The following is a 17,918-nucleotide window of genomic DNA, read 5'->3' as shown; positions in this document are numbered from 1 at the left end:
CTTAAACCCAGTTTGACCAGTGTCTGCTTCTGTGACTACACAAGTTACTTAACTGTTCTTTCTCATCTGTATAATGAAGTCAAGCATGTTATATATGAAAGCATATTCCAAAATTCCTGACCAGTTATCATTATTCAACAAATGTTGATGCCCCACCACTTTCCTTCCTTGTCTCCCTTACTTCCTTCCTTTAGCAGCCAGAATCAATTCAGGTGCTGTGTTAAAGTGCACACATAGTGATACATACCGAGAGCAGGTTAGAGGTCAGAGCAGGGAAGAGTCCTGGGTTCATCTGCATGGTACATCCTAACTGATTCAAGAAACAGAAAACTTGAATAGACCTGTAAGTAACAAAGTTGAATTAGTAATTTAAAATCTTTCAGCCAAAATGGCTGCTCTAGTAAATTTTCTCAGACATTTTAAAGAAAAATGATTTATGATTTATTTCCTCTTATTTATGAGGGACACGTTCCAAGATCTTGAGAAAGACACCTTGAACCACAGATAGTACTCATATGTATTATGTTTTCCCCTATACATACATATTTATGAAAAGTTTTAGTTTATAAATTAAGCATAGTAAGATATTAACAATAACTAAAAATAGAGCAGTTTTAAACATATACTGTAATAAAAATTATGTTAATTTGATTTATTTCAATATGCAGCTGTACTTTCACCTAAAAGAAGCACTTCCTTTTTTATTAAAGATGTATTTATTTTTATTAGAAAGGCAGATTTTACAGAGATAAAGAGAGACAGAGAGAAATATCTTCCATCTGCTGACTCACTCCTCAAGTGGCCTCAATGGCCAGAGCTGAACCAATTCAAAGCCAGAAACCAGGAGCCAGGAGCTTCTTCCTGGTCTCCCATGTGGGTGCAGTGTCCCAAGGTTTTGTGCCATTATCTACTGCTTTCCAAAAAAGAAAAAGAAATATGTCTGATGAAGAGAGGGGAGGAAAATAAAGGGATTGCAGGGGAGGAATCCAGGGAACCAGGGAGTGAGGGAAGTGTGGTTGTCTCCTTGGAATGCATGAAATCTGTTCTCTGTGTATTAATAAAATTTTTACAAATTAAATTGAAGATTAAAACCAAGGGCTAGCCCAGTGGCTCAACAGGCTAATCTCTGCCTTGCAACACCAGTATCCCATGTGGGTGCCAATTCTAATTTCGTTGCTCGACTTCCAATCTGGCTTCCCTGCTTATGGCCTGAGAAAACAGGCCTTGGGACACAAAGCTCCTGGCTCCTCCAGGTTGGTTCAGCTCCAGCTGTTGCAGCCATTTGGGAAATGAGCTAGCAGATGAAAGATCTGTTTCACTCTCTTTCTGTCTCTCCTCTCTGTAAATCTGTCTTTCAATTAAAAAAATAAATAAATAATTCTTTAAAAAGGCAAAGACTAAAACAAGACAGTCAACTAAAATACAAAACAAATAGACAGATACCTTAATGTAAACTAGTTCATTTTTGTATTTGTTTATTTGGCAACTGTTGTACAGTTAAGCTGTGGGAGGCACAGTGCTAAGTTACTAAAGCTATGAATATGAGTCTCTACTGATTTTTAGCCTGTTGAGACAGACTTATAAACTGGCTATATACATTAGCTAATGGATGTAGATACCAAGTATTGTGAGAACACTAACTTGGATTGTCAGTAGAGGTTTCCTGAAAGAAATATATCTTGAATGAATCCTGGTGCATAAATAAGAGGAGAGAGGAATGTTCACAGATTGTGCTTCATTTTCTATGAGAATGGAATGGTTTACACCAAATACTAGAAGTAAAAGTAAATATGACTGAAGTGTGGGATGCAGAAGGTAGGGATTGTTGTGGTGGCACAGCAGACTAAGTTGCCCCCTGCAACAGCAGCAGCCATTATTCAGAGCACTCCACTTTCAATCTAGCTCCCAGCTAATACACCTCAGAAAGCAGAAGAGGATGACTTCACCCATGTGGGAGACCTGGATGCAGCTCCAGGCTACTAGTTTAAGTCCAGACAAACCTTGGACATTGCTGCTATTTACCAAGTTTAAAAAGAAAAAGTATATGTAAGAGGTAACTGTGTCACTCTCCCCTTCAAATAAATAAATAAATAAATAAGTATTTAAAAAGAAAAAAAAAAGATTCCCAGCTGTAGGCAACTGCCTAAGTTGTATTATCCTAGGTGAGTGTTACACTGATATAGGAGGAAAGCAGCCAGTAGCCAACAGGCTAATGGGCCTGGTGAATGCCAAATCTGTTAGCTATAGCAGTATGTCAGCATAGCTACATTAGTTATATACTATTTATTCTTTACTATTTTTAAGATATATTTATTTTTATTGCAAAGTCAGATATACAGAGAGGAGAGACAGGAAGATCTTCCATCTGTTGATTCACTCCCCAAATGGCCACAATGGCCGGAGCTGAGCCAATCCGAAGCCAGGAGCCTGGAGCTTCCTCTGGGTCTCCCACATGGGTTCTGGGTCCCAAGGCTTTGGGCTGTCCTTCACTGCTTTCCCAGGTCGCAAGCAGGGAGCTGGATGGGATCCCGGTGCATTGAAGGCGAGGACTTTAGCCTTAGGATATTGTGCCAGGACTGACTTTTTTTTTTTTTTTAAGATATATGGGAAAGGCAGGGAACGCTGGTCCTGGACACGCCACCCTGGCCTCCAAGCAGTGGAGTTGGGGGTCCTGCAGATTGCCTGGGGAAGGGGATCTGGTGACATGTCAGAGTGGGAGCAGCTGAGGTCATTTTTGAGAGGGGAGGAATGACTTCTGGGAGTCATGGACCGGGTCACTGCACTCACAGGTAGGAGAAGAAGCTGAGACAGAGTGGTTTAGAGGGGGGCATGTCTGGGTTAGGCCGAGGCACCTCCCGCATGGGGGACCTGGGCTGGGCTAAATAGCATCATCTGCTGCCCACTGGTGTACACAAAAGCTGGTTCTCATTGGGCGGAGAGGCGGGGGGACATTCTTGGCTGGACTAGGCTGTAGTACCTACCCATAAGTATCAGAGCAAGGGTTGGCATGTCAGGTTGAGCCACAGCACCTACTAGAACATGAGGGAGCCACATCTGAGGGCAGCAAATTCTCTAGAGGAGTTGTGGGATCACCTCTGTAGGACTGCAGCACCCGCCCACTGCTTTGTACTGAGAGCTTGGGATGGTGATGGGCCAAGCCAAGCTGGACAATAGAACTTTCTGACAGGAAACCACCACTCTCTGGGGCTGGAAGGAGGCCAGGCTGGGCCTGTCTACTGCACCTGCCAGCACATGCAAAGGCCAGAACTGACTGAAAGCAGATCATGCCAAGCAGCGCCACAGCACACAGAAGTATCCTGGGAAAAGGCCTGGTAGGGGAGCTGGGGAACTTCTCTACTAGGCTCCTACTCGGGAGCATAAGAGCTAGGGCTAGAAGTGGGTCAGGCCAGGCAAGGTTGCAGCACTAATCAGTGTTTGTGTGAGCTGGATCTGGGAATAGGCCAGGCTGCGCCATGCCCAGCTGGGCTATGCTGCAACACCCACCAGCAAGAGTTGACCCTGGAGGCCAGCCATGCCAGGCTGGGTCAAAGCTTTTGCCAACATGCACAAGACCCAAGAATAGGAATAGGCCTGGTAGGAAACTCTGGGTCCTGCTCTACTGGGCTGCATCTCCCATTGATGAGTGCGAGAGCCAGGGCTGTGGATAGAGCAGGTTGAGCAAGGCTGCAGTACCCATTGGAACACATGTGGGCGGGCCCCCATTGGTGCTCATGTTCACAAGAGCCAGATTGGATGTGGGACGGGACAGGCTAGACCATAGCACCCACTAGGTCACATGAGAGCTGGGTCTGGTAGTAGAGCAGGCTGGACTAGGCTATAGCATCCATTGGTGAGAGCCATAATGATTGTGGACCAGTTGGGCTAGACCACAGTACCCACCAGTGAGTGCCAGGACTAGGAGCTGGCATATCAGTCTAGGAAACAGCCCCCATGTGCACACATGAGATCTGTTGGCTGGGAATGGCCTGGTACAGAAACTTGGGGAACTGCCCTGCTTGCCACAGACCCTGCTGGTGAGCACAAGAGTTGGGGCTGGGAGTGGCCAGACCAGGTGAGGCAGTAGCACGCATTGGCATTTGTCGGAGCCAGGTCTGGGGGCAGGCCAGGCAGAGTCATTCCACAGCACACAGAAGTGTGAGTGGGAGCCAGAATAGGCTGTAGACCAGGCTGTGTTGGACCACAACACTTACCAGTTCACATGAGGGCTGGGACTGGGTCAGGCTGGGTTGGCTGCTATACCCACCAAGGAGAGCTAGACTGGGGATGGGCTGGGCTGAACCAGGCTGCAGCACCTGCTAGCAAATACTGACTAGGTACAGGCCATCTCTGACTGGGACATAGTACCCACTGGCACTTGCAAGACCCAGGCATGGAAGCGGGCATTGTAGAAGAACCTCTGGGACTCCCCTGTTGGACCATTGCTTCCATGGGTGAGCATGAGAGCTGGGACTGGGGGTGAGCCAGTCCAGGCAGGGCTCCAACACCCATCAGCCAGCATTTTGTAAGCCAGGCTGGACTAGGCTGTCACACGTGCTGGTGAAAGAGAGGCAGATATGGGTACAGGCCAGCCAGACTAGGCCACAGCAAGTTCCAGAACTGGGTGCCAATCATGTCAGACTGGCATTCCATTACCCCCTGGAAGATGGATCCAGGGTTGGGAGTATGCCTGGCAGGGGAACTATGAGTACTTCCCTGGTAAGCTGTACCTCCTGCTAGTGAGCACAAAAAGAAGGGCTGGAGACAGGCCAGGCTGAACAAGACAGTAGCATCTGTCAGCATACATGATGGCTAGGTCAGAGGGCAGGTTAAGCTGAGAGCTAAGCTGCAGTCCTCATGTGTGTGCACAAGAGCTGGATGGGATATAGACTGGGCCTGGCTAGGCTGCAGCAGAGGCTGACATGGGCAAAACCAAGAGCTGGGAACAGGCCTGGTGGGTGTTACTGGGATCATCCTGACTAGGCCGCAGCACCCACTGATACGTGTGAAGACCAGGTCTATAGTGGACTGGCTGGGCTGGGCCACAGCACCAGTTAGTTCACATGAGATATGGGGCTGGGACTTAACTGATCAGGCAGCTGTATCCACCAGTGTGGGAATTGGCTGGTATAGGTCACATACTGCACCTGACCCTGCACTGGCTGACACACAGAAGAGTCAAGTCTGAGGTCATCCCAGGTGAGGTTTCTTTGTGGGACTTCCCAGTTGGACCACAAACTCAGACTCCATCCCCAGGATATGTGGTCCAACCTTGGAGTACATTTATCAGGCCTGCTCCTCCTCAGTTGCTGATGCCTGTTTAGTGGACAGCATGCCCAGGTACACTCAGGGGACATGACAGCCAGCTCACCTAGGCTGTTGTGGGTATTGAGTGCCTCATCAGAGGATGAAAAGCAGAACTCCTGGTCAAGTTTTGCAACATGTTCCTAAGTCTGTGAATGCACTAAGGTAGACTTTGTCAACCAGTAGGCCTTGGAGATTTCTCAACCCTGGTGCAACAAAACCAGCAACTTCTTAGAACTGTCAAAACCACTCAAGTAACATCCTCACAGCACTCTTCCCCACATCAAGGTTTTAAGGTGTCATCCAATGATCGGTCCCCATCCTCAGGTGCTGAAGTAGTTTAACAGCAAAGAGGGGCTCCTTCCCCTCACCCCCTGGTCACACACAAAACTGAAACAGTATGTCCCACCCACCTTCCTCTGTACCTGAACCTCCTCACTGTAATCAAGGGCCCACCTGGGCATGTATCTCTCTCAACTATGTAAACAATATTTTAAAAATAAATAAAAAATTATTTAGAAAAATAGAAAGCAAAGTAGGGCAGGTAGGAAAGAAGCAAGAAAATGTTGCAAAAATTGTAGGTAAGAGTTTATGATAGTATAAAAGTTGGACTGTTAGTAATTTGACATCTTCAAAAGTTTCTTTGGAAACTAAAAAGCCTCACTATTGACTGGTGTTATGGCACAGCATGTTAACTCATCGCCTGTGACACTGACATTCTATGTGGTCATCTGTCCGGGCCCCAGCTGCTCCACTTCCCACCCAACTCCCTATTTATGCACCTGGGAAAGTAACAGAAAATGACCAAGGTGCTTGTACCCCTGTCATCCATAAGGGAGCCCTGATGAAGGTCTAGGCTCTGGCTTCAGCTTGACCCAGTCCTAGTCGTCATGAATATTTAGGAGTGAATGAATCTGCTAATAGAAGATCCAATCTCTCCTTCTCTTTCTATAACTAACTCTGCTTTTATTTATAAAATAAAATAAAACTTAAAAAAAAGCTTCACAAGTGTGAACTACCTTGTCTAGGGAACTTTTATGCAGTAAGATCAGAACTGGGATTTCCCATCCCAAGTTCCCGGAGTGAAGAAGTGTGGGGGGCGTGCTCTGATTCTTCTAAACTTCCTAATGCATAGCACCTGGTAATAGGATTGAATTTTTTTTTCCAGATTCTGATTCTGTTCTTTGTTGTTCTTCTTCCAGGCACCCTAGAATTCGTTTCCACACAGGTCTGGTGGATGCCCATCTCTACTGTTTGAAAAAATACGTCGTGGATTTCCTTATGGAAAACAAGTAAGAAAGAGGGAGGTAGAATCAAAGCTATACCACTTAACTAGCTGCCTTGTGATATGGTTAACATTTTAAACCTTTGAAGTATTAGATTCACTAGTTTATATAAATAGGATAGTTTGTTCTCACTTTTGTTTTAGAAATGAAATCATGTTATCAGTATAGTATTATTTTGTCTATACCAAAGAGTTTTCTTTTTGTGTTTTGGGACCTATGAGAAAATAAACCAGCAAAAGTTGTTGGTATAACTGAGTAACCCAGGATGCCCATATCTGTGGTTTCCTTGCTCTTGTTCTCTCCTGCGAGGTGAGCTCCTTGCCAGATGCTGTTTTTCTCCAAGCACATGTGACAGTTGATCTCAAGCATTTTGGATAAGAAATGGAACCTCGGGTGGGCATTATGGCACAGCAAGTTAGGCCATCATTTGGGATGGTTGCATCCCACATTGGAGGGCCTGGTTTGCGTCCCAGCTACTGTCTTCTGATCTAGACTCTTGCTAATAATGCACTTGGTAGGCAGCGGATCCTGGTCATGACACACCTGAGTCCTGGAACCTCGGATGGAGTTCCTGGCTGTTGGCTTCAGCCTGGTCATTGTGGTTGTTTGGAAAGTGAACCATCGAATGGAAGACATCTATCTCTATCTCTCCCTCTATCTCTATCTCTGTGCTTTTCAAATAAATAAATTTTTAAAGAAAAGTTGCTCTTAGAGAAATATGTAACAGAGATTTAGTTACTGCACAAAAGAGAAGCAGGGGTTGTGGGAGGGGTGGGGGGAATCCCAGTGCCTATAAAACTGTTTCACATAATACAATGTTATTAACAATTAAAAAAAGAGAGAGAGAGAGAAGCAGGTAGTTTGCCTTGATGACTGCTGCCTTTAACAGCACTGAAGACAACAAAGTAGATAACACAGTAGCAAATTCCTTCAGATCAGCTGGGGAAGGGAATCTGAAAATCTGGTTTTAAATGCTAATTTTGCCCTTGGTTGTGGACTTTGGTGTATAAATAAATATTAAGGGAAAGGTGATCATTTTCTGTGCCACTATGTTCCTCTTTGCAGCATCCTAACCCTTGCCCCACTAACGCCTGCTAGGCTCCCACAGGAATGCCCGTGCCTGTGAGCCAATAGAATAACAAATTGTTTAGACTCCTAGAAAGTTTTCCAAAGGGTCATTGTTTCTCTGTTTTCCCAAAGCTGGCCTCATTCTGACTGCTGTGGCTCATCTGTAGCTCATGTGGCCACCACCGATGCAAGTGCAGTACAGAAAATGTGCTTAAATTAGTTACATGACTGCGGACAAGAGCGCTACCAAATGGCACCTTCCCAGAGAGATACAGAATCTGATATCAAACTACCTCCTCATCTCAAGATCTCTTAGAGACCCTCATTTCTTTCCCCCCGCCCTCCCTCTATCTTCAGATCTTAGAATTGCTGAATCAGAGGGCATGTATTAAAAACAGATGGTAGGGCCCGGCACTGTGGCCTAGTGGCTAAAGTCCTCACATTGAACATACCAGGATCCCATATGGGCACCAGTTCTAATCCCAGCAACCCCGCTTCCCATCCAGCTCCCTGCTTGTTGCCTGGGAAAGCAGTCAAGGACGGCCTAAAGCCTTGGGCCCCTGCATCCACGTGGGAGACTCAGAATAGGCTCCTGACTCCTGGCTTCGGATAGGCGCAGCACCAACTGCTGCGGTCACTTGGGGAGTGATTCATCGGACGGAAGATCTTCCTCTCTGTCTCTCCGCCTCTCTATATATCTGACTTTACAATAAAAATAAATAAATCTTTTTTAAAAATCACTATGCCATGGGGCCTGGCGGCGTGGCCTAGTGGCTAAAGGCCTCGCCTTGAATGCACCGAGATCCCATATGGTCGCTGGTTCTAATCCCGGCAGCTCCACTTCCTCTATATCTCTCCTTCTCTCTCTATATCTGACTTTGTAATTAAAATAAAACAAATCTTTAAAAAAAAAATCACTATGCCAAACATCTGTCATCATCAGGTTTTTGTTGTTGTTTGTTTGTTTTTTAATTGCAAAGTCAGATACACAGAGAGGAGGAGAGACAGAAAGGAAGGAAGATCTTCTGTCAGCTAATTCACTCCCTAAGTGGCCGCAATGTCCAGAGCTGAGCTGATCTGAAGCCAGGAGCTTCTTCCGGATCTCCCACATGGGTACTGGGTCCCAAGTCTTTGGGCTGTCCTCAGCTGCTTTCCCAGGCCACAGAGAGCTGGACAGGAAGCAGGACTGGCATGATTAGAGCTGGCGGCTATATGGGATCCTGGCACATGCAAGGTGAGGACTCTAGCCTCTAGGCTACCACGCCAGGCCCTGACTTAGTGATATAAGATACCACTTGGTGCCTCTGCCTCCCATGCTCCACTTCCAGTTGTAGCTTTCTGCAAAAGCACACTCTGGGAGGCAACAACTGGTAGCTGAAATTCTTAGATGCCCATGGGACTTCTGCCTTCAGCTTAGCCCAACCCCAACTTTTGCAGGCGTTTGGGGGGGAATAAACAACAGTGAGAAAGTATCTCCCACTCTCTTGCTCTGTCTCTCTCTGCCTTTTAAATAAAAAATTTAAGAATGTTTTAAATAATATCAGAAAATTTGAAAAAAATGTTTTTTAAAAAGATTTATTTATTTTTATTGGAAAGACAGATATACACACAGGAGGAGAGACAGAGAGGAAGATCTTCCGTCGATGGTTCACTCCCCAAACGGCCACAATGGCTGCAACTAAGTGGATCAGGAGCCGGGAACCAGGAGCCAGAAGCCTATTTTGGGTCTCCCACGTGGATGCAGGGGCCCAAGGCTTTAGGCCATCCTTGACTGCTTTCCCAGGCAACAAGCAGGGAGCTGGATGGGAAGTGGGGCTGCCAGGATTAGAACTGGTACCCATATGAGATTCTGGCATATTCAAGGCGAGGAATTTAGCCGCTAGGCCGTGGCGCCGGGTCCTTATTCATTTATTTTAAAAGTTAGAGCTAGATTAAGAGAGAGAGAGAGAGACTCTTTTATCTGCTAATTAATTCCTCAGATGGAATTCCTCCCTGCCACAAGCAGGGAGCTGGATGGGAAACAGGGTCGCTGGGATTAGAACCAGCACCCATATGGGATCCCAGCATGTTCAAGGCAAGGACTTTAACCACTAGGCTACTTCACAGGACCCAAAAATTGGAAAAATTTTAATACATTAGGAAAAATAGAGAAGATCAGAATGATTTTAAGGTTTTGTATTTATTTGAAAAGCAGAGAAAGAGAGACCTTCTACTTACTTGTTCACATCTCAGGTCATAATAGCTGGGGTCGGGCCAGGCTGAAGTCAGGAGTCTGGAACTTCATCTGGGTCTTGTACGTGGGTGACAGGGACCCAAGTACTCGAGCCATCACTTGGTACCTCCCAAGGTGTGCCTTAGTAAGAAGGGAATAAAAATTGGAAACAGAGGACTTGAGCCCAAGCAGTCCAATATGGGTATTGCGTCCTAGATGGCAACTTACCTCTTTGACATAACACTAGCCCCCTCTTTTTCCAAGTTTTTTATTTCTTTACATGAGAAGCAGATAGCTTCCAGCCCTACAATCCAAACTCCTACAACAGCTGTGACTAAGCCAAGCCTAAGCTGGGAGCCAGTACACAGTACAAATCTCCCTCTGGCAGAAGCCCAACTGCCTGAGCCATCAGCACTGCCTTCCAGTATCTGTACCTGTCAGGAACCAGAGCCCAGCATCAAACCCAGGCCTCCAGTGTGGAACAGAGGCATCTAATCTTTGGCCAAATGCCCGCCCTGAGGGACATTCTTTATTCATGGCTGGAATAGTGAAGCTCTTTGGGAAGTTGTGAGAGATGGGATTGATTTGGTTGGTGGTTAAGTAGCAGCATGTAGAAGGTCTTGAAAGCTGAGCAGGGAGTTACAGATCTTTAAACAGATAGTCTTTGTGAAACAAGCAATGATACAATCTGGCAGGAGAACATAGACCATTCTGCATGGGAAGGTATTCCTTCAAAGTAAGTAGTAGACCTTTATAATAATCTTGTCATTAAATGATGATTCCTTAGGAATGGAAAGATTAAACCTAATAGATATAACTTCAAGAAATGACTGCTTTTGCAAGCCTTTGTTCTAGTTTACCTTTGAAACCTAACAAACCCATGTTCTATCCCGTGTTCTTTGTATGGAAAACTTTGTGTTTTTTTCAAAATCACACTTATGTTTTCTTAATTGTTTACACATTTACATGCCACACTGAAATTCCTTCAGAATGAATTAGCTACCATATATACCTGGTGAATGGGAGAAGAGAGATGTAGTACCAGATAGCAGAAGTAATTTAGTGCAGCAGTAGTGGAAAAACAGACAAAGATTTCTGCAGTTGACTAAGCAGAAAAGCTTCAGGAAGATCTGTGGAGAGCCTGGCGCAATAGCATAGTTGTTAAAGTCCTCGCATTGGACGCGCCAGAATCCCATATGGGTGCCAGTTTGTATCCCGGCAGCCCCGCTTCCCATCCAGCTCCCTGCTGGTGGCCTGGGAAAGCAGTCAAGGACGGCCTAAAGCCTTGGGACCCTGCACCCATGTGGGATACCTAGAAGAGGCTCCTGGCTTTGGATTGGCTCAGCTCCAGGCGTTGTGGCCGCTTAGAGAGTGAACCATGGGAGGGAAGATCTTTGTCTCTGCTCCTCTCTATATACCTGCCTTTCCAATAAAAAAATGATAAAGCTTTAAAAAAAAATCTGTAGAAAGGAGTCTGTATTCTCTTTCATGAGAAGTTTAATGATTGCGCTGTATACGGATGTCCAAGCAATCTTCTTTTTAATGCACCTCTGAATACAATAGAAAAGGTGAGTGTTTCAAAGAATTTCTAGAACACTTTAAATCAGAAGTTTATGTCTAAAGCAGAAGCAGAGTTTAGAATGAGTGTTAAATGGTGTCTCTGCTATTGTTTATTGGTGAGCCAGAGGTTCTTGACTCTTTTACAATTTCAGCTGGACACTTTCAGATATTTTAGGAGGTGTAGAAGCCCAAGTGTTGGTTCAGCTCTTTGCTGTAATAGTTATTGTTCCAAAAGAGAGATTGATTCAGGGCTCTAGATTAGCCTGGGACTTGTGAAGGACTCAAGCAAAATGCCAACTCTGAGTTAACATTATGCAAGGCATGGGTTTATACCAGAACTAGTCTTGATTTCCTTTTATAGAAACCCAAAGAAATTTTCCTTTCTCTCCATTTTGCTGTCTTGAAGCCCTGCTAGCCCCCTTAAGATAGAGGATGAAATAGGCCTTAATATACAGTGGGCTAAGCCACTGCTTGGGACGTCTTCCGTCTCATGTTGGAGCACCCAGTACAAGTCTCAGGTACTCCACACTTTCCATCCAGCTTCCTGCTCCTGTGCCTAGGAGGCGATAGGTGATGACTGAAGTGCTTTGGGTCCCTCCCAGGCATGCAGGAAATCCAGATGGAGCTCCTGGCTTTGACCTAGCCCAGCACCAGTAATTGTTGGACATTTAAGTAGTGAATCAGTGGGTAGAAAAGATGTTTCTTCTGCCCCCTGTTTTTGTCTCCCCACCCTGTGTGTGTGTATTTCCCAAATAAATAAAAACACACAATTTTTTTTTAAATTATCTTCTTAAAGCATTAATTTATCCAGGTGTTAATTCCTATAGGAAGCTTTATCTCTTATCTCATTTTTTCCTTCTCAGTCTGCTCATGTTTTATCATAATTCTTTGCTGTGCTTATCTCCATCAAGCATAACTAATTATTTCCTTTCCTGATCTTGTGTCTTTCTTCTGACACATAGTAAATGTAAAGATAATCAAGTTGTTCACTCCATGTGACAGCATGAATTTGCCTATTTTGTTCAATACTATATCTGCATTGCTGAGAACAGTGTCTGGCATGTTTAGGGTACCAACTGGTAAATTGAATTAAGATGTTTATTGGAGCGTGTGTTTGGTGTAGCAGCTAAGACTCCTCTTGGGACGCCTGTGTCTGCTGTTGCACTGCCTGAGTTTGAGCCCCAGTCTTACTCTCGGCTGCAGCTTCCACGCATACACAAGCTGGGAGGCAGCCTGTGATGACTCAAGTAGTTGGAACCCTGCCACCCACAGGGATGACCTGAACTGAGTTGCTGGCACCTGGCTTCATCTTGACTCAACTCCAGCTTTTGTAATCATTTGGGGGAGTGAACCAGCATATGGGAGATGTCTTTCTGCCTTTCAAATACATACAGTAGTTTTTCTTAAGATGTAAGTTTATTGGATTGACCTAAGACTAAGAGGTCTCTGCAACTGGTAATATCTGAACATGTTCTGATTCTCAAGTCATATACACCAGCATTGAAATTTTATCCCCGTAGAAGGTATCAGTGTTTGCCAAGAAGGAAAAAACAGGCATCACAGAATACTGTGTATCAAATACCTAGCTTTTAAGTCAGTACCTTTTAATCTAAGGTAATTTCCTGTTTACCCTTCTAGATTATATCTACCTTCTTTGGAGGCCAAAAGTAATAAACAAACCCTGAGAACAAAGCGTAGGGTTAACTTAGCAATTGCCTTATCGTTCCAATTACAGCTTTGGTGAGACAAGAGGCCATAAAACCCGAGCTTGTAGTCCTTCTGCTCTGCAGATTGGAGTTCCAGGACCTATAAAAGAAGGTTTTCTGTTCTTCACCCTTCCCAAATAATTAATCCTTTGAAGGACTGAGCTGAAGTAGAACACATTTAGGGGATTTTAACTCTCTTTTGGTTTGCTTACAAAAAGAAAATCCAGAATGCAAAACAAAAATTTTTTTCATCTTGCCATAGACATCATTTTTAAACTTCTCTGGAAGTTTATGGTTGTAAAGAAGATCTTTTCTCAGTTCCAGAAAAAATGTTAAAAATACCAGTTTTGGGCTTGGTGTGATAGCCGAGCGGCTGAAGTCCTCACTTTGCCTGTGCCAGGATCCCATGTGGGTACTGGTTTGTGTCCCAGCAGTCCTGCTTTCCATTCACCCTGCTTGTGGCCTAGGAAAGCAGTTGAGGACAGCCCAAGCCTTGGGACCCTACACCCGTGTGGGAGACTGTCCTCAGTTATAAAATAAGGACAATGATAGCTATTATGAGAATTCCTACAGAATTTGAGGTATGATATATATTAATTTTCAAGCATATACAATATTGTTTAAAAGTAAATACATATAATTGTCTCGATTATTTAAATGCAGAGGCCTACAAATGTTTTATAGGCTTCTAAGAAAAGATAATATTTGAGAGGTATTATGATTCAATAAATTTTCACAAAATGAGCATGCTTTTGTAACTCCTACACTCAGCTCCAAACAGAACATGATTACAAATCCAGAAGTTTCTCCCTCATTCTGCTCTCCTCGAGGCACAAACTCGTAAGTAGTCATTAGTCTGAGCATTCTATAAGATTAAGGAGATAAGATCAGATTTATAGTTTTTAAAAAATCACTGTGTCTATAAAGTAGATGGATTGAAGGAACAAGACACTTGATCTGAATGCTTTAGAAAATATTTAAGGGGCCCAGCGCAATAGCATAGAGGTTAAAGTACTTGCCTTGAATGCACCAGGATCCCATATGGGCGCCGGTTTGTATCCTGGCAGCTCCACTTCCCATACAGCTCCCTGCCTGTGGCCTGGGAAAGCAGTCAAGGACGGCCCAAAGCTTTGGAACCCTGCACCTGTGTGGGAGACCCGGAAGAAGTTCCTGGCTCCTAACTTTGGATTGGATCAGCTCCAGCCGTTGCAGCCACTTGGGGAGTGAATCATCGGAAAAAGATCTTCCTCTCTGTCTCTCCTCCTGTGTGTATATCTGCCTTTGCAATAAAAATAAATAAATCTTTAAAAAAAAGAAAGAAATATTTTAAAATTCAGGGAGGTAAGACTGGAGGAAGAGAGACCAGCTAAAAGCCGTACAAATGATGACAATAATCCGGACTTAATGACAGCATTGAGATGCCATACAGATAGAGAGAAGTCGACAGTTTTGAGAAAGATTTAAGGGATAGAATCAGCAAGATTTGGTATTTAATTGTAAGGGGTGATGGAAGATAGGATGATGACTGGGTGATTAAATGATTATTCTTCATATCACTAAGCAAGCAAGGTAGCTAGTGTTGTGGGGAAATAGAGTGGTGGTTTGGGAGAAAGATGATGAGTTCATTTTAGATACTGAGTTCAAGGAAACTATGAGTCAACTAAGTGGGAGGGAACATTCAGTCAGTTGAAAATGTAAGAGTCAAGAAGATAGGTCTTGACTTTAGTCTAAATTTGACAATAGCAGTAAAGAAGCCACCAAGTGTCATTATCTCAGGGAGATGAACAGCATGAGGAAAATCATAAACAGAGCTGGAGAAAAAAAAAAAACTTTAAGCTCCAAATGTGTTGAGAGAAAATGGAGGAAGTGTCAGAACTAGGAGCAGATCAGAAGAATGATGGTATAAAGAACAAGGGAAGAAGACCAAGGAATGGCCGTGTCTGATATTTGAAAAATACAAAAACTTTTTTAAAATTATTCATAATTCAGGCCCTGTAAAGTAGCCTAGCGGCTACCGTCCTCACACATATGCCTCGGGATCCCATATAGAGCCGGTTCTAATCTCAGTGGCCCCGCTTCCCATCCAGCTTCCTGCTTGTGGCCTGGGAAAGCAGTGAAAGATGGCCCAAAGCCTTGGGACTCAGCTGCCGGCTCTTGGCTAAAGTCCCCACGTTGAACACTGGTATCCCATATAGGCACCAGTTCTAATCCCAGCAGCTCCACTTCCCATCCAGCTCCCTGCTTGTGGCCTGGGAAAGCAGTTGAGGATGGCCCAAAGCCTTGGGACCCTGCACCCGTGTGGGAGACCTGGAGGAAGCTCCTGGATCTTGGCTTCGGATCAGCATAGCATCAGCCATTGCGCTCACTTGGGGAGTGAATCATCAGACGGAAGATCTTCCTCTCTGTCTCTCCTCCTCTCTGTATATCTGACTTTCCAATAAACAAACAAATCTTTAAAAAGAAGATGACAAAAACCATGAATTGTACAGCTCCAGGATTTATACTTTTCCTTACTCTCCTCAGCATTTGCCTCTGACTTGCCTTCCTGCCTCTGCTGCTTCTGTGTGGTCCTGTGTCCGCAAGCAAAGCTTTGCTGAGCAGGGAGGTGGGATGGAACCCAGGCAACAGCAGGCGGGTTTCCAGAACCGCCTCTGACAAAACTCATTATCTCTCTGCTCTCAGAGTATCCATCTGGTTTCCCTGGGTTTTTTTTTTTTTTAGATTTATTTGTTTTTATTGCAAAGTCAGATATACAGAGAGGAGGAGAGACAGAGAGTGTCCAGTGATTCATTCCCCAAAGTGAAGACTATCCGCTAGGGTACTGCACTGGGCCCTGGTTTCCCTGTCTTCAGTCCACTTGTTCAAGGGTCCTTTCCCTCCACCACTGGAATTATCTCAGAAGTAAAACTGAATGTGTCATTTCCTGCTGAACACCACTGGCTTCTCATTGTAGACACAAAGCCACAGAGAGCTTCTGTAATCTGGTTCCTTTGTCTGCCTGGTCAGCTTCATCTCTGTCTAGCTCTCTCCTTCCTGAAACCTGCAGCAGGCGAATGCCCCACTGGATTATGAATTTCTTGTCCAAAAGCCCGAGAGAGTGATTTACATGAGGTAGCTGCTTTGCAAATGCTGAACAAAATAGTTAGTACTTTAAAATTTGAACGAGGGACCCAGAGCTGTGGCCTAGCAGCTGAAGTCCTCACCTTTAACAGCTCAGATCCCAAATAGGCACCAGTTGTGATCCCAAATAGGCACCAGTTTTAATCCCAGCAGCTCTACCTTCCAGCTCCCTGCTTGTGTCCTGGGAAAGCAGTCGAGGACAGTCCAAAGCCTTGGGATCCTGTGCCTACGTGTGGGAGACCTGGAAGAGGATCTGGGCTCCTGGCTTCAGATTGGTGCAGCACCGACTATTGTGGTCACTTGGGGAGTGAATCATTAGAAGATCTTCCTCTGTGTCTCTCCTCCTCTCTGTATATTTGACTTTGAATAAAAATAAATAAATCTTCAAAAAATTTTTAAAAAAGAAAATACAGGGCCCGGTGTGGTGGCGCAGTGGTTAAGGTCCTCGCCTTGCACGCCCGGGATCCCATATGGGCGCCAGTTCTAATCCCGGCAGCCCCTCTTCCCATCCAGCTCCCTGCTAGGAAAGCAGTCAAGGACAGCCCAAGGCTTTGGGACCCTGCACCTGCGCGGGAGACCCGGAAGAGGCTCCTGGCTTCGGATTCGGATCGGCATAGCATCGGCCGTTGCGCTCACTTGGGGAGTGAATCATCGGACGGAAGATCTTCCTCTCTGTCTCTCCTCTCTGTATATCCGCCTTTCCAATAAAAATAAAATAAATCTTAAAAAAAAAAAAAAAAAAGAAAATACATACTTATACAATCAGGTGGAAGTTTATGGAAGACTGCTCTCAGCCTTAACTGAGAGGAGGGATCTTCATTCACGCTTGGGATGCTGCCTTCCAGCCCGAGCCTGAAGCCCATGAAAAGACCCAAATCTTTTGTTTCTCAAGAAATGCCAAATCCATTCTTCATTTGATCTCTGCCAACCCCAAGGCAGCATGACAGAATCTGGGTTTTCCTTAGATGCACAAAGTTTTTGATCCAGAAGATCTACTGAGTCAGGTTTCTCATATTTGTTCCCTCTTTCTTCCTAGGTCAATTACCTCAATCCGAAGTGAACTGATTCCATACCTAGTAAGAAAACAGTTTTCTTCAGCTTGTTCACAACAGGGACAAGAAGACAAAGAGGAAGACCTAAAGAAAAAGGAACTCAAGTCCTTAGGTCAGTGCCTGGGTTGGTGCAGTAAGAGGCATGGTTAGAAGCACCTTTGGAAATCTCTTCTCGCTATGATTCTTACTAGACATCTTGTCATTAAACTCAATTGGTTCTATCAAGGGAAGGCAAGATATATCATTAGAGACCAACCATTGGGAGATGACCTAGTCCCTGACCCTGTCCTGGGCCTGTGGTAGATATTCTGAAAAAATATTCACCAAATAAATGAATAGGCAATATAATGTGATGGTTAAGATCACTGGACTTGTAGTAAGTCAGACCTGGATTTTAAATTACTCTGCCTCTTATTAGCTATGACCTGAGGTAGAATACTCATTCTTCTGAGCTCCAGTTTTCTTATTATAAAATAAAATATCTCAGATGATTACTATGAGAATTGAAAGATTGGATGCCAGGCACTCTGGCTCCAAGTTCTGCACTCTCTGCCACCTGATGTGATAACGCAGACTAAAATGACAAAGCCAACATGGCTGGTCACTAACACCT

General features: G+C 44.7%; 1 protein-coding gene across 2 annotated transcripts in view; it reads left to right on the top strand.

The window, feature by feature from the left end:
- EIF2B3 (eukaryotic translation initiation factor 2B subunit gamma) overlaps positions 1-17,918 on the top strand; it is a 135,589-nt gene that overhangs the window by 86,502 nt on the left and 31,169 nt on the right. For both annotated transcript variants that reach the window (XM_040977732.1, XM_040977733.1), the window contains exons 6-7: positions 6,504-6,593; positions 17,290-17,417. In XM_040977732.1, the coding sequence (XP_040833666.1) occupies positions 6,504-6,593; positions 17,290-17,417 (218 nt within the window). The remainder of the gene's footprint in view (positions 1-6,503; positions 6,594-17,289; positions 17,418-17,918) is intronic.

Source organism: Ochotona curzoniae, unplaced genomic scaffold (genome assembly GCF_017591425.1).
Source record: "Ochotona curzoniae isolate NIBS_2020 unplaced genomic scaffold, NIBS_Ocur_1.0 contig_2855, whole genome shotgun sequence".
NCBI classification, from domain to species: domain Eukaryota; kingdom Metazoa; phylum Chordata; class Mammalia; order Lagomorpha; family Ochotonidae; genus Ochotona; species Ochotona curzoniae.
This window is presented reverse-complemented; position numbering and strand designations above follow the sequence as displayed.